We start from the raw sequence: 23,069 nt of genomic DNA, 5'->3' as shown, positions 1-23,069 counted from the left end.
GAAGCAAAAGTTTCATGTGACAGTGTTTTACATTACAACTATAATGCATTCTGATATTGTCCTGTTTTATTTTACTGAAAATAATGCTAGCTGCAACCTACTAAATTGGTTTTACAACTTATTAATTAGTAATGACCTGCAATTTGGAAAACACTGGTCTGTGTTTACAGTGCTTTTATGCTGTTCCATTTACTTCAAGACAGATTCCAATTTTTCTACCTACTCTTAGATATTCTCCTGAATTAGCCATTTACAGTGTTCGCTGTGTTTCTGGAGGTGGGTAATAGCATGGTATCTCTGTACAATTTGCAAATCGTTCCATTCCCTGAGATCCTTACACATATATGTGAGCTATAGATATGGATTATTCCCATTCCAGAATCAAAGAAATGGAAGCACAGAGAGATAAGTGGACTGTATAGCTAGAAGATAGTGGCCTATGGCTTCCTAACTGTGGGCTTACTCTCCCAACAGTTTATTTTGTTCACCGTATCGGTACCTGGTGGCATTTTCTCCTACTCTATTAGTGTTTTCTTATTTGTTGTTGTTTATTTCCATCTGCAATTGCCTTAGTCTGCTCTGTACATTGCATAGGAACCCACATATGAAAGCAGAGTTTGCTCTCTTTCCTGGATGTCACTGCTCTTGATGCTCCAAGCTTCAGAAATAAACAGGAAATAGAGCTCTAGGATATTGAAGTCTGTGTTCATAACCATTCTGTCTACCAGCAACTTTGGCTCGTATTTCTAAGGAAGTGGCTCTTCTAAACTGAAAACTACAGTTGTGCCAAAGTCTGTGAAATAGGAACATGGCAATCAAGGTGTAGTTTTTCTCACGTCACAAAACACAGAATATACTTTTGGTACACTTACTTCTTAACTTACTCTAAAGCCTCTTTTCAGCAAATGTTCTGACTCAGAGGTAGCTTGCTAAGGGATCAAGTATCTTTACCTTTAAATATTGAAAAACATAGCAGAATACACAGAATAATTTTTATGTATTCCAAATATATGATTTTTAGTAAAATCATACCATACTACCCTTATTTCCTATAATAATGACCCAGAGGAATCATCTCCTGTTATTAAATAGCAACAAGAGTAACAACGAATATGTGTATAGCACTGATAATTTACAAGCAGTTTTAAAGCACATTTTCTCCTCTGTACCTCAATATTCTAGAAGTAGGTAGAATGGCTGTTATAAATTAAGAAATTGAGGTCCTCTAATACTGAACCTGACTTCTACTCCTATACCACCCTAGAATTCCTGATCCTTACTTTATATAATTTGTCTTTTCTCATTAGGACTTCTTATTTTGTAATATGCTATGTAACTTTTTTATATAAATTTAAAAACATTAACGTTTTAACTTATTTTTGAGAGAGAAAGAGAAAGAGACAGAGTGTGAGCAGGGGAGGGGGAGGGGCAGAGAAAGAGGGAGACACAGAATCCGAAGCAGGCTCCAGGCTCTGAGCTGTCAGCACAGAGACTGATGCAGGGCTCGAACCCACCAACTGTGAGATCATGACCTGAGCCGAAGTCGGATGCTTGACCAACTGAGCCACCCAGGAGCCCCTATAAAACTTTTTAAATGTTTATTTATTTTGAGAGAGAGCAAGCAAGCAGGGGAGATGCAGAGAGAGAGGAGGGGGAGAGAGAATCCCAAGCAGGCTCCATGCTGCCAGTGCAGAGCCCAGTGTGGGGCTCAAACTCAAGAACCTTGAGATCATGACCTAAGCTAAAACCATGAGTCAGATGCTTAACCAACTGCGCCACCCAGCCACCCCATCTAATATGATATATAACTTATTTGTTATGCTTCGTCCTTTTTGTCTCTGTCCTACAGCTAAAATTTAATCCTTATTAAGAAAGGGTTCTATGTGTTTTTGGTTTCCTGATGTATTCCAAACACCTAGAATACGGCATTGCACATAATAGATATTAAATATTGATTAAATGATGAATGGGCTTAGAGACTGGCTGCACATCAAAGGATGAATTTAATTGAATGTATCAGTACACGTGGGTTAGATTATGTTGCAGTAAGGAGTAACACCAAAATCTCAGCTGGCTTGGCGCTAAAGCATATGATGTCTCATCACCCACTGTGGGCCTTGTGTGGCCCTCTCGGGCAGCTGCCCTCCTCCATGTAGTGACTTGTCATTTCAGGCAGCTTCAATCTCATGTTATCTTCCTATCAACGTAGCTTTTTGTCAGCTCATGAGGGTAAGGGAACATGGACAATCACGTACTGGCTCTTAATTAAATTCTTCTGCTTCATTGTAACACAAATTACAACCAATCTTGTTTTATTGCCCAAAACAAGTCTCGTGGCCTTACCTATCTCAAGGGAATCGGGTAGCATAATTCTCCCGTGTGGTCAGGAAGAGGAGAACCAGAAATAATACATAATAAACGTGAGCATTGTCCAGGGCCATGAGATAAAGCAAAAATTATCTGGTTTATTTTGTCTGTGGTTTGTTTTGTAGCCTTTCTCTACTTGTTTGTGTGTATGTGTGGTGTGTGTGATATATTTGTTGCTACTGCAACTAAAGCATAATTGACTCTCAATGGGAATGGTGAATAGAGAAGTAGCCATATATAGGGAATTTTCGTCACTCTAAGAGCAGAGAGATTACTATAATGATTATGATTTTTTTTCAGAGAAATTATTTTTAAATTCGGAATAATTCATGAAACTCACCATAGGATTCACCCCTCATGACTTTTCTCTTGATCAGTTAATCTGTAGTTATCCCTGATGGATGTGTTTGTGATAGAGACCTTATTTTGGTCAAAATAAAAAATTTATAATAAAAATTATTACTTGCCCAGCTTCAAATACCAACTTGGATTAAGTGCCATGTAGCACATGAACTAATTTCTTTTGTATTACTCTAATTCGACATTAAGGTAGTTGTGATTACCTAAATTACAGTCATATCAATTAGTGAACAAACCAGATTTCATTTAAATTCCGAAAGACCATATTTTATTCTTTCAGTCTTCTTAAGGTAAATGTATTGGCTTTTCCTACTTCCCCTGCCTTCCCTAAAAAAACTTAGAAAACATACCTCATACCATCCCAAAATAACCCAGTGAGTTTTAAGGGGTCGAACAATTTTCAAACCATATACTTTGCTCCTTAGCCCCCCAGTACCTAGTGTAGTTCTTGGTGTGTAGTCGGTTCTCAGCACATTGAATGTTCCAGTCTCCCATGCAATGCATGGATCATTAACACATTTGTATTTGTTTTCTATTTCTGCCCTAACAAATTACCACAAATTTAGTGGTTTAAACTCTTTCTCCATCCTTACAGCCAACAACGGCCGGTAGAATTCCTCTCACACTTTGAGTCTCTCCTGCCCCTTCCCTTGCACATCTTACTGATGATTTAGGATAATCGGTCTGTTTTAAAATCTATAGCCTTACGTTTGCAGAGTCGCTTTTGCTGTGTAACATCTGATATACAGGTGTGACGCCAGAGGGCAAAGATTATGGGGGCCGGAATTCTGCTTACCACACACTATTTTAGTAGACTTCATGGAGAATCTTTTGTATCTTCCTCTAAAGACTGACGGATAGGATGAAGCTGTTTAAAAGTCAGAGGTTTAATGGAAGTTTGCATTGTTGAAATTAAGCACTTTCTTTTTTGGCAGATATTTTGACATCACAATTTCACATTTTCATTATAGACCGTTATGGGTGTTTTATTGCACTGTGATGTACTTTTACTTTTAGGGAAGAATATACCATACTTGACGTAATATAAATTTTGCAGACAAGTTCTATCATTACTATTAGTGTATTGGCAATTTTGTTTGTTTTTTTTAGCAAAATTTTATTTAATCCTCAAGGGACTTCTCTCCTTAATACCAGTCCTGCTTTCTTGAGTGGCTTACTCCATCATAGACTAGAATATAGGAGATAAAAAGTAATTTTAACAAAACTTAGTTAGAGAGGCCAATCTGCTCCAAAGGTATGTATAAGTAAATAAGGTTAGCTAGCTACCATTTAAGCAAATCTATTTGCTTTGGAGTTGCTTTTATTATTCACAGTGAAGTGTTTCCTGTCTGACTGCTGCAAAGGAGAAAAATGAGAATAATTAGATTAATAACGTTGCAATATGGCACTTTTTTACTTGCTTTCCTAATGACCCCCAGAAGAGAAAAAAGATGGAGAATTTTCTTTTTGCATGTACATGTGTGAATTTAGCTATTACATGTGTTTGTTGTATATCCTGAAAATGGCATAGATTTAAAAAAAAAAAAAAAGGTAACTAGAACTCTGAGACTGATCCTTGTGCTATATAATATTTGAAACCCATTGCGGGGTAATTTTGTTGTTGTTGTTGTTGTTGTTGTTGTTGTTGTTGTTGTTAGGATTGTTTGAATTCCTCTTTACCTTCCACAAGGAGATAAATAGTTCTCAGATTTTGTGATGTTGCCAGAAGAGTAAATGCATGGCCATCCATCACTCAAGCCAGATATCAGAATTTTCACACTGGAGTCTCTTGAGTGCACAATTCATGTTCCCCACACTATTTCCAAGTGTGATATAGCTTCTGATTTCAGCTTGGAAAATTAGTGTTCTTGAATCAGGCATTAAAACAGTTTCATTGTTGGTGCCAAGTGCCACCTGTGGTCACATACTGGTTTTTCCCACACCTTTCCCTAGCACCTCTCTGTGGATTTTCTTTGGCTTATCCCCCTTCATAGTTTGACGTGGTTTGGGGCCATAAAGGCAGCATATGTTCAGTCGGTGCTATAGGCTACTTTCACGGATTTATTTTTAACATTCTGTCCTTTCTTGACTGAAATAATGGCTCTAAGAAGAAGCTACCATCTGATTTTAAGCTGCATGTTTCACCTCTCAGTCACCGTAACAAGGATGTATTTGAAACAATCAGAGCAGCTGTTAGAGTAGCGGAATTTCCACATGTAGCCCACTGAACCCAGACCCTGATTCCTGGCTTCTCATATGTACATACTGACTTTTAGAAGGTTTCTCTACTTCTTTATTTGAAAATATACAGTTTTCTGTTGTTGTTTTGTTTTGTTTTTATTTTTTAAGTTATATTTCACAGTGGTCAGTTTTAATGGAATAACTGTTTATTTAAAAGCAAGTTTCAAATACCTGGTTTGAATTCCAAATCCACACCTTACCTATTTTGTGATCTTTGGCAAATTATGTGACCTCCCAATGCCTCCTCTCTAAAACAAGGTAACAGTAGTAATGTCTCCTGAGACCACATCATAATAATCCCCATGTCGCCAGCGCATGAGCCCCATGAGGGCAGGACTTAGTCTGTTTAGTTCTATCTCCCCAGCACCTAGAACAGTGTGTGCCTTATAGTAGGGACCCACTAAACATTTGGTAAAAGTTCAGCCAGATAATTCACATAATGCATTTATACACCCTAGAGCAGGGTAACAATAACAATAACGTTTTCAGGGCCCCGGGGTGGCTCAGTCTGTTGAGCGTATGACTTAGGCTCAGGTCATCATCTTGTGGTTCGTGAGTTTGAGCCCCGCCTCCAGCTCTGCACTGACAGCTCAGAACCTGGAGCCTGCTTCTGATTCTGTGTCTCCCTCTTCCCTCCCCTGCTCGCTCTCTCTCTCTCTCTCTCTCTCTCTCTCAAAAATAAAATAAACATTAAAAAATTAAAGAAAAAACAGTAACATTTTCTGAGTTTTTCTCCCTCAGCATTATTAAAACTCTTAAATGTCATCAGTTGCACTTAAAAGATGACAAATTTTATTTTAGAATTTTCTTTTGCAGAAGAAATACTACTCTACCACCCAGCCATTCTGTATTAACCATAGATAATACTTAAAATTAAATACATTTGGCCTCTCTCTGTTAAGTCTGCCAACATAGTTTCTGGGCTGATTTAAGATTATGAAGGAAAGAATGAAAATTAATTCTTATTCCCCGAAGTTGTGTCTATCTGTGTGTTTTTTTGAAATCAAACTGAGATATAAGATGATTAGGGTCCTTTTAATGTTCCCAACAAGAAAGGTTCAAAGCTTTCACTTCTGCAGTTTGCTTTCATTCTAAGAGAACATTTCTAAACTGAATTTGTTTGTTTGTACTCTCTGACTTAAAACACTCCACTCCACTTTCCTATGTAGTAGCTTAAAGAAAAAAAGGACTGTATTACTTTTTTCCGTTGTACTTCCCATCTGGTTTTTGTAGGTTTTTGTTTTGTTTTGTTTTGTTTTGTCTTTTTTATGAGTGCTGCAGAATTCAGAGCAAAACGGTCTCACAAATCATCTCTTCTTTCTCATCACTGCATCTTAGAGGTGAGGGAAGTGAATAAAAAGAGAAGTTAGTTAGGTGTTCCTAGCTAGTTAGTGAGGTAAGATGTGAAATAGGTTTCCTGATCTTTGAATGGTTTTGCCCTGTCTTCCTTGTTTCAAACAAACAAAACGAAATGGAAAAGAAAAAAAAAAAAATAGCAACCCAATCTAACCTATAAACAGATGCCTCAGTAGTTCTATTTTTTTCTCAATTCAAGTCTTTGCAGAAATTGTAGTACTAAATGTTGAAAAAACTCTGCATCTAACTTGTTCTGATAATACGGAAGTTGTTAATTAATTTAGTCATATATTCCATAATAACATGTTAGTAGAATTTTTTGACTCTTAAGCATAATGTAGAACTTCTGAAAATCGGTCTTCATTTTGTTCAGGATAAATTTTAGAACGTATTTATTGTTAATAGAGTATATACAGTGTGAAGCTTTTCCCATCTTATTTGTATTTGAATGGTTATCTTAGTATATTTCAAAGATCCAATAGCGTTTTTAGTTGTTAGCAATTTTCCCCTAATATCAGCCTTTCTCTGTTACTGTTTTTTTTTTTTATGACGTTATCATCCATTTCTTACTTTCACGTATGTCAGGAGGTTCAAATAAATATCTGCTATGATAAGATATATTCCCATTTTATCTACAGCCATAAATTCTCAAAAGATTAGTAAAATTACACAACTTGCTGTCTCCTTGCGCCTCAACACACAGTAATTTGCATGATCGTTTTAATATCTAATCATATCATTCTATAACTCTCCCTTTTCTTGTACAGTTGTTAAGTCACAACATTCTTGAGGCAGTAGTAATAATAGACACAGCTGTTGTGGATTTTGTAAAAGGCTTTTAGGAAATAATTATATATCCATTAAATTTGAAATGTGGAAGACCTATCACTGCATGAAAATGTATTTCATATTTTCCTGAGCACTTAAATTTTTTGACCTCTCTGCTAGGTAGAGAGGAAGGATGAATCTGTTTATGTGATGGGGTGCAACCTCTCTGCTCAGTGTCAGTCAGTAGAAGAGCCTTGTCCAGGATGGAGGTGCACTTTAGGGAGCATGTAAGAGGGAGCAAGTGGAAATTCCCTCTTCTGCCGTGTTCAGGAGTTAGTTATGATTTTATCCAATTAATAATTGTAGTGCAGGATACACACTTTCTCCTCTTACTACATAATGACTCTTTTGGAAATGTGTCAATCAAAAGGTGAGTAGCATCCTTAGATTTATATTTTAATATATTCAAGATCTGTGTACCTGAAATACTAAAACGAAATCCGCCTATTTAGCCTAAAGAAGTTTGTTATTTATAATATGAAGAGGAATCAGTATCTAAGTTTGCAGTGTCAGTGTTAACCCAATGTGTCACTTTTTGTAATGACCGCTAGCAGCTCACTCGAAAAGGCTTTTCTTCGCATTAAAATGTTTTACATTGTAAGTTTAGCTCAGTCGAATACCCGCATCATTCTTTTTCTCTGCTTCCTTCACTTGTGGGTCGTCCGTGAGTTCAGTTGTGTTGCAGTCAAGGTGTTGTGCTGGGGCTAATCTCTGTAAAACGCTAGCATTTGTTCTTTTTCTCTATCATCAATCTTTCACACTCCTATCAAACCCCTAATGTATCAGCAGGTTTCCCAGAGCTACTGGTTAAAATTACCTTTGCTTTTGGTAAACTCTGAACCTTCAAGCCTCAGTGTTTTCAGTTGCCCCCTGTGGATTCCGTGAAGCCTCTCTCTGCACATTCCTCACTGCCACTCACTTGCTTTATGTCCTGAAACCAGGAGCCTGTGCAGAGCCCTCTTATTATTCCAAGTGTACCCACCACCCGTCCTTAGGTCGAGGGAGGGTGTAAATACCTCCAATAATCAGTGTCGCTTATGCAAGCTACAAGTGAAGGTGGTTGAAGCTCCCAAAGCTGGAGAGCTCATGTTTATTTTACCCGATAACAATTCAGATTGTTTAATCCTTGCTGTTTCTGAAAGTTTCTTAGCTTTTCTGACCCTGACAGACATTGGCAAACTTCCTTGCCTCGAAATAAGTACTACAATTAAGTAGGTTATTTCTTAAGGTTTGTCTTAACTAATTTCATATTTGACTAGTTCATATTTTATTTAAATTTATTTTATCCTCCTATGGTCCTGTTCTTTTTTCATTTCTTCACTTTCATGGAAACTACCCTTTCGTCCATTGTGACTAGGACCCTCCATTCTTAGTAAAAATGGATTCCAGGACAGACAGGATTCCTTGTGGATACGTGGTTCCTCACGTTTTCACCTTCAGTGCAGTATAGTTTCCACACACAACTATTAGTTTGCAACCTTATTCTTTTGGAAAACTGACTCCTGCCTTTGAGAATGATACTTTGATTGTTGCTGTGGCTCTTCCAGTTGTCTCTGACTAAATACCCCTGCTCAGGACTGTGAGTTACAGTCTCATTAAGATTTACACTAACTGTCTGGGGAGTTCTTGAAAATTAACAGAAAAAGGGAAATGTCCTTCTCTCTGTGAGTAGCAGCATCCTTTTTGGTAGGTTTTGCCTCAAGCAAGTAAAATTCTAAAATCTCGTTCTCAAACTTTGGGTCTCTATTTGGCAAAAAAAACCCTTAGGCTAATGATTGTGAAGTAGCCATCTATATCTGAAATTGAAGATAGTCACTTTGAACGTGACTTAACTGTTTTACCTTTCAAAAAATAACATACATGCCTTTGCTTACTTTTAAATGTTTAATAAATGTTAATTTATTACATTATGATTTATACTGTTAGCATTTTGTAAAATGGCCATAAAAAGGGGAAACATGTATAAGCACATCAAAAGAAACAAAAATAAAAATTATCTACAGTATCTTGTCTTTAAAAAAGTCTCAGTAGTAATAACTCAGATATTTTTCTAGGGATGTCCGTGACCTTTCACATATGTTACTGTGTAACCCTTTGATGCACAAAAGTCTGTTCTAATGTTTCAAAAGTGGTAGTAGGTAGGGTACTGAAGGGTAATGATTATATCATTCATAATTTTAAGAGCTACAACTGTGTTATAAGGAATGTTTATTAAAGTTAATGAGCATGATTTATTTATATACACTCTACTAAATTGTTATATATTAATGTTTATATTAAGTACATGATTATACCATCATGCTTGATTATTTGAGATATGCAAGCCGTATTTTTTTTTTTTTTTAAATAAAGAAATGAAGCCAATGTGAATCACTTGAGTAGATTTTCTTGTTAGAATTCCTTGGTTTTACTTTAGTTATGCTCCCGAGAATCTCCCTGAATTGATCAAAAGGAAATAAAGTTCAACTCACTACACCCTTTTTAATATAGGATAGATGTTGCTGTGCTGTATAAGGGTCAGGGAGTAGAGGAAGTTAAAAAGTTTTAAGTATTCGCAAAAACCATTTTCTGATTCTAATGAATTATTTTGGTGATATTTTTTAATCTAGAATTTTGTGTCTAAAATTTCTTACCACAGCTGCATCTTCATTTTTAGACTCCTCTTGTTTTGTTTGGTTTGCTTTTTGCAGTGGGTACACCTTATTACATGTCTCCAGAGAGAATCCATGAAAATGGATACAACTTCAAATCTGACATCTGGTCTCTTGGCTGTCTACTGTATGAGGTAAGTAATGTTGATAAATTCCGTATATTGATGTATTTTAGTTACTATAATATATTTCCTCTATTCTCATACACTTATTTTATTTCTGAATGATGTTTAAGAATTAGCTTTTTAGTTGCAAAAGGTTAATTCATTGACTTAGTAATTGTTTTTGTAACGGTAATTATACATTCTTGCACATTTATTTCCTCTAAATATTTTTAAATTGTTTCCTTCTGGTGAGAATTTTATTTTGAAAAATATTTGTAATGTTAATGTAATGTTTTTCTGCATATCTTATGTATGAAAATGTATACCTGAACATCTGTAAAATAACTTGCTTATCCATGCATAGCAGGGGAAGTATAATGGAATGGATTTAAAACATGAAAGTATGGTGAATATCTTTTTCAGTACTCTTTCACTCTTACGGAGAGTAGTAATTCAGCTTTAAGGATAGTAGGTAAATAGATAATTTTTCTAGGTTATCACTTAATTTTGTTTCCATGAGTAAACAGTTGTATTGGTAAAGCTTAGTGAAATTCTCTCCTGTTCTACTGGTGATAATTTATGAAAGGAAAATGGAAATCATCTAGGTAGATCCTCTAGCAAATATTGCCATGCAGTGATTTGGATGGATAGAAAAAAAGCATACTATGAGCACATTTTACATCCACATTATAGAGTAATGGTATGAAAAAGCACTCAAGACAAGTGACTTCTGTAAATTTATGTTTTAATCGAATGGTATAATTTTCCTAGTGACACAGGCTTTAAGTCAGAGCTGTTAATTAAAGGTTAGTCTACATCTAAGTAACTATTTTAATAAAATAAAATGAAGGAAAATAATACATGGAATCACTTTCATGTTTTAACATATGTAAAAGAAATCTAAAGTGTATAGACAGAAGCCACTGTATTTCTTACTCTATATTTTGTGTTCCTGTCCTCCTGATTTAAATGAAATATATGATGAGATCATCTATTTTAATTGCCCACCTATTACTTGGAAGTAAAGCAGCAGAAGGTTTATTTTTTTAATGTGTATCATGATCTTTAATTATATATTATGGTTTACACTTTCAAATTTCCTTAATTTAAGGAACCTGAGATTATTTATTTTTTTCTTCCTACTAAAGTGACTAATGACCACTTTAAAGAATGGATTTTTAAATATTCTTAGGTAACATTCCTAGGATAATTTTTATTATGAAAAATTATGAATCGGTGATATGACAAAATATGTTCTTATGTATGCACTAGAGATTAAAAGAGATTATGCTCACTAATTTGATACAATGCTGAAAAGAATTGCTTTTGATTATATTAAGTTGCTACAATGTTTAAATACCACTTTGTACATTTTTAAATATTTCATATTTGCTTAGGTAACGTTAGATTTCTTTATGTCATAATCTTATATTATCAAGGCAGCATTTTCCTTTTAAACATCTAAAGGTAAACAACAAATTGGTTTGCACTAACGATGAAATTTAGCAATGAAAGAGAAAAAGTTCAATTAAGGTAATAAAGGTTTTTTGAGAAGTTCGTCTGATTCTTTTAGGGTCACTAGACTCTTATATCAAAACTGAAATAATTCTTCACATTCTGGATTTGCTTTGAGAGGCAGTGTCTCATTTTTATGTATTTTTAAAATGATCACCAAAATAGAAATGATTTCTTTGGACACTCCTACATCCATGAGTTTTATGTGTTGTGGACGATTTTGAGTTAAAAGTATTTATCATGGTAATGATAGGTCTCATCTCAGTAAATTTTCTCAGTTCCTCTGTGCAACTCATGTGGAAAGGACTAAAATTTTTCTAAAGATTTAATTTACCTTTATGTTCTGTCTCCTTCCAGTTATGTTTCCATATAATGTTAATAGAAATACCCAGCAATTAATCTTTCAAAAATTGGCCACAACCTCTCTCAGACATTTTATATTATATCCCACTAAGAATTTACTCTTAACAATGAAGGAGCAGGAAGCTTTTTTGAAAATGTATTTTAAACTCAGAAAATTAGACTTTCAAATATTCCTGAAACCTCAAAAAAAAAAAAAAAACTAGCTGTACAGTTTTAATTGATATGCAACAAAGTAGACTTTACTAATTAAAATCAAGATGCTGTGCTTTTGCTACATGGACCTTTACATGGAAAAGTAGGTTTTACACATTTCCTTTATTGTTCAGTGCAGCAATTGCATCCTTCTAGGGTTGTAGGTTGGTGGCTTACAGTTCAAAAAAAAAGAGAGCTGCCACCAGCCCCGAAGACAGACAGTGGGCTTTCGTCCCTCCGACACCCCCAGAATACTAATCAGGAAAGTCAGACCCTGGAGGTCAGGGAGCAAGTCAATCATTCTAGCGATCGTCTCAGTGTGGAGGATCAAATTAGCCTGAAAAATTCAGCTGCTGGGAGGAGAGGGCGAGCAGCTGTCAGGGGCAGCATCGAGATGCACTAATGAACCAGATGAATAGTGCAAAAGCTTGAAAATAAAAACAGGACAGTTGACATTTTTCATCTGTCAAAGCAGGAGATGCATGAAAATATACTATTCCTGTTTTAACTCCTTAGGGGACATTCAGATTTTTTTTTTTTTTTTAACACTGCAGTATTGAGACAAAAGTGCTGTAATGAACTCCTAACAGAGGATAATGAATATATGTACATTTACGTAGGGTTTTTGCAAACGTGGAAAGACTATAGTTTATATATACGGTGTATTTTTTTCTAAGGTGGCATTTATAATTCTCTATCATAAAGTGGCCTTGCATTTTAAACCAAACCAGAAAACGTGATCATTCTTGATAGCGCCTCTTCGAGAAATTTCCTCTCAGATGGAGGGTTTTATATGTTTAGGGCCATTCGTATTGTTTTTACTTTTTTCTCCTCATGTGGAACAACCTTTCCTGAGGTGGTTTCGTATGGGTTTATGTAAGTTTTATATAAAATGCAGGCTGGGTAAAACTGTGTCAAGCTACTTTGCAGGTTTGATTTCCAGTGCCGTCCCCTCCTCGTTTAAGGCTGCGAAGGAGTTAAAGCTCTGTCTGGAGCACCAGAAGACAGATGAGAGCCATTTTCAGCTTGTCCTGTCCCCACTGACGCTCACTGAGTAGCACAGCATGGGCTAGCGTGTTTCACACACACTCTGCCTGTCTGGGGAATGTACACATTGTCCTTCCAAAATCAAACTTATTAGCACATGTAGAAAAGGGTGACTGACTTTGGGGCAGCCTCGCACTCCGTGTTGTATTCTTGCTGCTGCGGTTCAAAGATTTAGAAGGTTTTGAACAGGATGCGAACATTTTAAATTGAATTTTTTAGTTTGTAACCCTGCTTACCACGGTACTTGCTTGCACTTTAAATGTCAACTTAGAACCTTGTCTGAAAATAAATTTAAATCCAATAATGTCTTTTTCAAAGTTGATCATTCTTTGAGTCTTTTTTTTTTTTTCTGGATGGAAATCTCATTTGGATGCCTTGAAGGAGCCACTATGACTCAGAGAGCTTTTGAACATATTTAGTATTTTTGAGACATTATCGAAAGAAAAGAAGTTCTAGTTCATTGTAAACTACTTGAGAATCAGTTGTAACATTCAGATTGGAAGGCATTGTTTTTCTTCTCGGAATAACCCTTCCCTACAGAAACTGTCATGCAGGATGAAATGCTGTACATTGTACTCCCCAAACCATTGCTTAGGTTATAATTCATTTTCAATTTCAGTTTCATTTTTGTGATATTTTGACCATTGCATGGTTGTTATATACCACTGAGGTCTGTTTAGTCATGAGATGGATTGGTCGTTTTTTATAGCATTATATTTACAAAGCGTTTTAAGTTTCTTTATGTTCTTTTTCTTAATACTGGGGTATGTCATATATGTATGTATGAGTGTGGTGTGTGTGTGTGTACTTATACACACACACACATACACTAACCATTTGTCCCTTAAGGGATTTTAAGTGTTGACAAAAATAACCAAAAATTGTAATAAGATTTATAGAACTTACTCGATAATTCTCAGAAAGGAATATTCATAAAATCTAAATGCCCAAATAACTTTATTGAAAGTATTTGTAGCTGTTTCTACCCCTGTGTAATATACTCGATGAAATCTCATTTAAAAGTTACCATGTAACTATATCAGTTTCATTGGGAGCATTTTACAGATGGCTGCGTTACAGAGTCCTTTCTATGGTGACAAAATGAATTTGTACTCGCTGTGTAAGAAGATAGAACAGTGTGACTACCCACCTCTTCCTTCAGATCACTATTCAGAGGAAGTAAGTCATTTCTCGGTCCATGTGTTTGTCTGTTGTTCATTTCGCTAACGTTTGCATTTTATTAAGAAAAAAAAAATTTTTTTTTAATCCAGAAACACAAATGACCAGTATGGTGGCAGAAATTGCACTTTTCATTCTGTTTTCCTTCTCTTGGAGACTTACTGTTTAAAGGGTTGACTCTGCAGTTCCTAAAGTGGAGTAGAACACAGCACAGCATGTGGTATGAAATTGGTCAGTTCTTAGGTGTGATGAGAAGGGTAGCTGACTTTGCAGCATACTGAACACGGCAAAGGGCAGAATCTGTGCTCAAACCCCGGCTCTCGTTGACCAGCATGGCTGGCGCCTTCTTCACAAGGCAACTGGTCACTCTCACAGTCTCAGACCAACAGTTACAACTTTCCATTTTGGCAGAACTTCCTCTCATCCATGTTTTCCACAATTTGCAGCATACATCATTTAGCTTTACGTGCCTCTACCTTGTTCTTTCAGAGTTACCCTCCCTCCTTCGACCATATCTCACCTGTCATTGCCTCACTGTCGCCATCAAATCCCTGTGGGAAATGTTTTGAGGTTGTCATTAGTAGACATGTTAAAATGTATATTGGGTGGGATTGAAAATTTTAGGAAACTTTACTGCATTAAAATCTGAGTCTGAATCCTTGTCTTGCTTTGGTGGTTCATCGAAGTAAGTTGCTTTGGCTCTACCCAACATACAGTTTTTTTTTTATTGAACAAAACCTCTCCCATTTTAGCCCAGTACGTTTTGCCAGTATTTAAGGAGGAGATAGGCAGAACAGCAATATCTTGGGTAAACTAAATGTGTTCACATAACTCTTTTTGGAAAGCTTACTGGGGAACATACCCAGAGAAAACACTGTCTTGAGTTAGGACATCTCACCCTCTCATGAGCAACAGATTTTTTGCCCAAGGGAAATGGCAAGGAGCAAAGGAAAATATAAAACAATTATAACATTCACTTATTAGGTAGTCTTGTCACTCTATCTTGAAATGAATAGCAATCGGTTTTAGTCTTATAGAAGGAAAATTGAGTCAGTGTAACTTGAATAATAAATCTCTCTAAAGAATTTTTAGCATGTGGAAAGCATTTGAGGGCCTAGAATGCTATAAGTACCTTTTTTCCCTGTGGTTTTGATACTAATAATCACTTGATGCCTGGTGTTGTTGTTGTTGTTGTTGTTTGTTTGTTTCATAGCCTTTGTATTGCGGTAATTAAAAATAAACTCTGATAAGGCAAGGATGATGATTGAGAAGTATTACCTTTATTTGATGTTAATGCTATTATGTTAGCCATTTTTAATTACTATTTTGGGTATGGAATATAAATATGGCATTTCACAAAACCAACTTCAGAATGATAGGCCTGGAAATACAGTAGGGTGTGAACAATAATGCAAAATGATGGCAAGAATGTCAGGGGCCGTTCTTTGTTGTGTCATTCATGCTGTCTTCTTTTTTCCATGAAGCGCATGAATATTTCACATATCTGCATCCTCATCCCCTATTCTTCTTGACTAATTTTCAGACTGTCTGAATTTGCATTTCACATGGTAGCTGATTAGGAGATGCGGAGTGCAGCAGTGAAGCCTCAGCAGGCGGTTACCATGGTGACCTTCAGCAGGATTTTAATGATGATACCACTAGTGGTTCGTTGAAGTCGGCCTGCCTGCAGGGCTACCTCACCGCAGCTAAGTGTGAAGTTGGATATGCGGATTCTCAGCCAAGGGGCAGATATCAAAGTCTGGCCCAGATAGAAGGTCTCAGAGTTGGGAAGGGAAAACAGATTCCACTTTTTAGCTCACCCTATATAGTCACCAGTTTCGAAAAGAGATATAAAGCGAAACATGTTGTATGGGGTACTTTCCAAAGAAGACAGTACAGTTTCTTATGTTGGTAAAATCTGTCGTGATGCTGTGGTGAAATAGAAGGCTATTAAACTAGGTAAACACGGAAACGAATTCTTACTAAAGAAATGAGGTACGAAAAATACAGACTAATAATGTTAATCGAATCTTTTCAGTTATGTGGAAAAGTTCTCAGAACAAGAGCTTTGAAATGCAGATGTGCTAATAAATATTTTCTCTCCTTAAGTAGGAACTCTGTTTGTAACATAATTACTCAGAATTTATGGTAGCAAAAAACCTGAGCAGCTTTGATGCTGTGATACTTTAGTGGGATCTCAAATATTTCCTTATATAGTAGGCTTTTTAGATCTCTTAAAAGTTCAAATTGCCATTTCATTTTTTAGCACGAACAATGAAAAGTAAAGCATAAAGTTTCTAAATGACCAACTCTTAATTAAAGGACCAGTTCGCTAAGTGTCCATTCTACAGCTAAATCGGTAGCAGGCTCTGTAACTGTCTGAAAAATTAAAAAAAAAAAAATTAACGAATTAATTTCCCACTAAATGCCTATTAGGAAGCTTATCAAATTGATTTTAGCTACTGCTACATTATTAAGGCTGCAGCCCAAAGAGGTTTTGAAGGGAGAATTTCATGAAAATAGTAGCTGTGCCCACTACCAGCCTTGATCAATAGGAATAAGGAACTCTACAAGATTTGTTTCTAGCTGTAGTCATTCCAGTTAGAAGAACTCAGAGTTTAAAAGCTTGGGGTGTTTTGTATTTCTTATATTCAAGCATTACAAACCAAAAATGAGAAATAGTGTCCTTTGGAAAAATAAGCCCGGGTGCCAAATCTTTCCTTTTGAATGATAACTGTTATCATTATGTACAAATGATTAGGACTATAGATTAAAATATGTCAGCTGTACATGAATGATATTGGGATGTGTATATTTTATAGCTTAGTAAAACATTTTTGTTTATAGCAAACAGTAGCTTTTGGTGTTCAGTGCTCTTTCTTTTTCTAGTAATGGTCTCATTCGTGTACCACTGGGAAACTACTGTATTTAAAACCATAAAAATCTTGAGTTGAAAAGATACATATTTTTCCTTAGATATCTCTTAGGTTTAATTAAACTTGGGATTGTTGGTGTTGTGCAATTAATATCCGTGAAGTTAAAATGTATTGAACATTTACTATAGACAAGGAATTATGACTCAAAAGCGCCCTTATAATCTGATCCTGGCTTATCTATCCAGACCTACTGATCACAGGATACTCTCGTCTTTCCCTAACTGTCCCAGTGCAGGTTATCCTCAAAGGTCCATGAATTTCCACGATTTTATGGATGCCGTTTCCTCTTTCTGAAATCCCCCTTCCCCTGTTCTTTACCAGGCTAACTTACCTCTTTGAAGCAAAGCTTGGGCATCCTCTCCCGCACTAAGTTTTCCTGCTCCCCTTTCTTCTCTCCCCATACCCTCCTCCCTTGGCAATACACTGCATGGCAGTCCTTTCTTTGCACACAGCCCCCACCTCCCACCCCCAGACTGTCTAGCTCCTGCTCCTGAGTACAGTAACTGCTTTTTATCTGTATCTCTAGGGCTTGGCATATTAAAAAGGTTCAGCCATTGATTGATGGAATGAGGAAGTGAAAGAGTGAGATTAAAGGAATAAATGAAAAAATAAGTAAATGCACCAATTATTTGACAATTGGATGAATGAAAAAACTTCTCCAAAGAACTTTCTTTCCATCCAGTAAGGCAGACGATTTCTCAAAAGACAGGCCAGAATCTATGATTATTTTATTTTATTGATATCACCCACTATATGATTTTTTCATTCTTATCAACAAACAGCATCATTTCTGGAAATGCCCAGTGTCCATTTATTGGAAAATAAGACAAACAGATTTTTTTTTCCTTCCATTTCAGTATTTAATTTCTTTGAAAGTCACAGGAGTAGTCATCAAAAGTAAGCATTTTCACTGTTCTCTCATTTATCTCATGACTCTTAAGTTGAAAAACAACAGCAAATAGTTATATTGACAGTTATTTACAAAGTGTAAAATGTGAGTCTATGCTGAGTTCTTTTTAGCTAATGCATTTTTTGAAAATCCGTAGCATTAATGTCATGCAGAATGGAAATTCTGTCTCTTTCAATACTTTTTGTTTATTGTAAAAAATTCTTAATTAAGTAGAGAAGACATGACAAAGACTGAACAGAATTGTACCTTGGCAGTTGCTTTTGGGAAGCTTGTCATCATTTTAGGTTTGAACAGATAAGTTTGGAAGGAAGTTCTGGGAAGTTGAGTCAAGGGTTTGCAGACAAAAGTGAAAAATGGAAATAAATAGGGAGAATAAAGGTGACCTTGGTTTGAGAAAGTAGAAATTAAACTCAGGATTTGAAAAAACAATGCTTTGTGCAAAAACAAATTTAAACACCTATATAGAGCATGGATGAGAGGGTTGAAACTTCCTGAATGAAATCAGCTGTATTGTAGCAGCACTTGTCCATCTGTGCTGACTGCCAGAGCAGATATTTACCAGCTTCCCGGTCATTTCAAGGTCATTGTAAATAAAAATGTTCTACTTTTGTAGAACACAGTATCTGTCAGTATCTGTGGTTATCTTCTAATTATATTTTTGAAAACTTGCTAACTCAGTAGGGCTCCTTTTTTTTTTATTTTTATTTTTTTAATATTTATTTATTTTTGAGAGACAGAGGCAGAGCATGAGCAGGGGAGGAGGAGAGAGAGGGAGAGAGAGAGAGAGAGAGAAAGAGAGAGAGAGATACAGAGTCTGAAGCAGGCTCCAGGCTCTGAGCTGTGTGGTAGCACAGAGCCCAACGCGGGGCTCGAACTCATGAACTGCAAGACCGTGACCTGAGCTGAGGTCGGAAGCTCAACCAACTGAGCAATCCAGGCGCCCGGGGCTTCTTCTTTTTATACATGGAGAAACCAAAATATAATTTTGGAAGTGCAATTATTGAACCCGTAATCAGTTTTCAGATCATTGAATGCTTCTCTTGTTCATTAAACGTGTTTGTTTTGCCACTTTATGTCTCCAGCTCACAGATAGAAAGGTGTCTGTTCTTATTTAAAATCAGTGAATGGGACTCTACATCTCAAGTACACAATTATCTTCTAAAATACCAACCTAAAAGATCACATCCAATCAGAGAATTAATGGAGAATGAATGAATGCTCATAGACTTTTACCTCAAATAACAAACTTTCTTTTTTACTTTAACCTCCATTCCAGTGCCCCTCCTTTTTTTTTTTTTTTTTTTTTTAAAGAGAAATGGAGGGTAGGAGGAGGGGGTATTCCTCTGCCTGCCTTCCCAGGAATAGTTTACCCTGCTTTACTTAAATGCGTGAAGAATTTCCAGCACCATTTTTGTTATTCTTGAGACAAGCATTGATTTTTCCCGGGTATTTAAAATATAAAGATTAAAAAGTACAGTGCTTTTTCTATGTGTGATTATGTATACATAACAATAATAAAATATTTAGTTGAACTGATTTCAGATATTTATAGGTTCTTGTAGAGTATAAATATATTTACACGGCTTTAAACAAAATTGGAATAGTGATTTTTTTTTTCAGCTGAGAAATCACCATTTTTTTTTTAAGCCATGTAAGAATTTTCCTGCTAAAGAAATAAAGGCAGTGACATTCTTCCCATTTCACATCTGAGCAAATAGAGAGCCAGGTAGTGTCAGAGCCACCACCCGACCAGGCGCTGTTGTGCTTCTGCCTCATGGCATCCCACTGCGCGTGCTACAAGGTCACGCAGCCTGAAGTAAACTCTCGGGTGTTGTGTGAGCGAGCGCTTCATGTTTTCCTTCCATTTTTTCATCTTTCTTTTCTCTGTTTTAACCCACCATATTGATCTGGAATCTCCTTTCCTCTGCCTTGTGGTAACCAGGTGGAGGGAGGGGCAGGGCGTCATGTAATGAACGAATGAGGAAGCTATTTGCGGAAGGATAGCATTCTTTTTACATATTAGAGTATGTGGAAACTACACAAGTAAGATACCAGATACATGGGTCCATAATCTACCAACCAAAAAGTGTTACAGTTTGTCACAATTTTGCTGATAAGAGAAAGTTTATTTTCCAAAGAGTTACCCTTTAAGGGTGAGTGTTAAATGAACGCCTTAAAAATTATAACTGAAGTTTTTCACCTAACATTTATAAATAACTTCTGTTTGTATTATATTTAAATTCAGAATATGCTTAAAGAAGCTCATTTTGAAGTTTGAGTCCGTAACAAAAACGTGAGCTTTGTTTTAGTCATAAAAGAGCTGCTGCTTTGTGTATATAAGGCAAAAAAAGATGAGAGTCTCAGGGACAGATTATTTTCACATACTTTGAAGTTAAACTAAGTTTATAAAACTTTTTTATTCATTGGAGCAGTCTACATAGTTTTATTTTATAGTTGCCGGATTCACAACTTTTAATAGAACTATGTATATTCCCTGGAGTTGTTAGTCAAAATTAACCCATATTATTTAAATTTGTGCTGGAGGAAACTTCCTAATACACGATCCCAGGAATATTTACATGAGAGACATTAAATTAAGTGGCACAATAAAGGTTTGGAGCTAAATCTGCTTTCACGGATATCTCTGTACTCCTTATAATCATGTCATCCAATGCTAAGTGAGATGAGACTATTTATAATAATAAATATATAACTGTGCCATTATTTATTAAGATTAACTTAACATTCAGTGTTATCTCAAACACTGTTAATAATGTTTGATTTTCCTTGTTAAAAAATGGGTTCAGTGAGTTAGCTGTTCTCATCATTTATAATACCAGTTGACCACCTTAGTTAGAGTTGCCATATAAGATTAGATCTTTAAGCTTTGAATGTTCCATTTTTGTTTAAAAAATATATTTAAGTAGGCCCTTTGTTCACTTATGCTTCAGAAGTGACACGGGGGACTTGCTCCTTCAAGACATGAATCCAAAACGGTGCCCTATATTTCACATCTCCTGTGGGATCCTATAAAACCGTGTAACTTTCTGTAAGACTTTCACAGTTTTCAAAAGACACACTGAATGATCTTCAGTTGTGAAATATAGACATTACATTACCTTATATCTGTGTAAGATTGCTTTCTTTTCCTTTCTCCCTCTACCCCCAAGTCAATCACTGGTGACGCTTTGGTGTACAAGTTGGGTACGCCTAATCATTTTGTATAAATATCTAAAGCTCCGAAATATAGTGTACTTTAATGTATTAGACCCACTTTGGGGTGCTAAAATGTGTCCTTGGGTAGATGGAAATTGGGTATATCTGGGAGGCTGATATAACATAATTGGTCTCAGAGGGATTAAGATGGGGGTGAAAAAGAAACAGTACCAATAGCACCAGTCTTTATTATTCTATTGAGAATTGTGTTAGTGACCTAAAGCTATAATGCACAAAGAGCCCTATTGTTATTACCTGTACGTGACTGAACTTGATATGTAATTGGGTTATCGCCCTGCTAACAATGACTGTTAGTACTCTCTTCTTTTAAATATTTCTGGTACTAACCCATATGCTTTGATATTTCTTTGGAAATATATAAATCAATATATATTGGTATTTTCTCCACTTTATTGAAAACAAATATTCATTAATTTCCATATAACTCTGTGATTTCCTAATCCTTTAGAAATGTCAGAGAATTGATTTAATTTTTGCTCTACGTGCTTTTACTCATTTAAATATTTCTGTATTGCTTTTTAAATTTCCCTTAAGCATCTGAATTAAACAGTTTTCCTTCTGATTTTGTAAGGCTTTTTGTGTAATCCGGCCTCTCTTGTGCCTTATTTTTAACGTGTTATATAAAACAATTTTTTAAAAAGTACAATTTTTTACAAACGTGTTAATACAAACTAAAGAAATTTTTGACATAGCCTAAACCACAAAAAGTTTCTTTACTTACCCCTATTTATTTTTATCAAAGTTGTAATATCTGCTGATTTTGGCATTATTTCTATAATTTAAAGGAATAAATGGAAAGCTAACTCCGTCAGATGAAACACAAAAATTTTTTGAGTAAGTTGCCTAATGATGTTATTAGAAATTGAAGCCTGACACACAAGAATATATACAAAATTCTTAAAGTTACTGTAGGAATGTATGTTTCCTTGAACATGGTTAATGGTATTGTACTTAGGACTTTTGCAAAATATTAGAAAATGTTAAAGATTTTTACCTTCTTTTCTTCCAGAGGTTTATAGGAACTTTTTAAAAAGTGTAAAGACTAACATTGAGGGAAGCCTCTAAGATAATTATTTCATTTTGATTATTTAATGTCTGACTTTCTGAGAGAAAACTTATTAGAGAGATTTTTTATAATTCATCAGTTACTATGTAAATTTATAATCTGGCATAAAAAATCCCATGTTAAAATTCAAGTACATTTTTTTTTTTGTTTGTTTGGAAGGAGTTATTGTCACTTTAATGCATGAGTAGGATTAGAAATAACATTAAGGGGCACCCGAGTGGCTCGGTTGAGCATTCCAACTCTTGATTTTGGCTCAGGTCATGATCCCAGGGTCGTGGGATTGAGCCCCACATAGGGCTCCACTCTCAGCATAGAGTCTGCTTAAGATTCTCTCTTTCTCTCCCTTTGCCCCTCTCCCCCACTCACGCTCTCTCTCTAGAAAATAATAAAAAACAGAACATTAAAATTGTCACACTAATCATAATACTAATCCTAACACTTTTTGTCATCATTTAAATGTATCTCTCATGGATAAAGTAGGCCTGTATCTCATTGCAAGTTTTTAGAGCCCTAGAAAAAATTGGGGGGGTTGCTTTTTGATTAGAGTTGGCCTATGAAATATGAGGACATATCTGTTGGTTTAGGAACTAAATGAGCCAGTTTTAGAGCTAGCATCTTTTTGAGAATCAAATAGTCTAAAACCATCTTTGTCTATCTGGTAGGTCTCCCGCCTTTGTGCAAAGGTGGCCATGAGGGAAGCTGCACATTAAGATTTTT

General features: G+C 35.7%; 1 protein-coding gene across 6 annotated transcripts in view; it reads left to right on the top strand.

Annotated features, from left to right (window-relative positions):
• Nucleotides 1–23,069, top strand: part of NEK7 (NIMA related kinase 7) — a 161,180-nt gene that overhangs the window by 126,097 nt on the left and 12,014 nt on the right. For all 6 annotated transcript variants that reach the window (XM_045456652.1, XM_045456653.1, XM_045456654.1 and 3 more), the window contains 2 exons: nucleotides 9,843–9,937; nucleotides 14,090–14,203. In XM_045456652.1, the coding sequence (XP_045312608.1) occupies nucleotides 9,843–9,937; nucleotides 14,090–14,203 (209 nt within the window). The remainder of the gene's footprint in view (nucleotides 1–9,842; nucleotides 9,938–14,089; nucleotides 14,204–23,069) is intronic.

The sequence above is a fragment of the Leopardus geoffroyi genome, chromosome C3, assembly GCF_018350155.1.
Source record: "Leopardus geoffroyi isolate Oge1 chromosome C3, O.geoffroyi_Oge1_pat1.0, whole genome shotgun sequence".
Lineage (NCBI taxonomy): Eukaryota > Metazoa > Chordata > Mammalia > Carnivora > Felidae > Leopardus > Leopardus geoffroyi.
The sequence above is the reverse complement of the archived record's forward strand: the minus strand, read 5'-3'. Positions and strand labels throughout refer to the sequence as shown.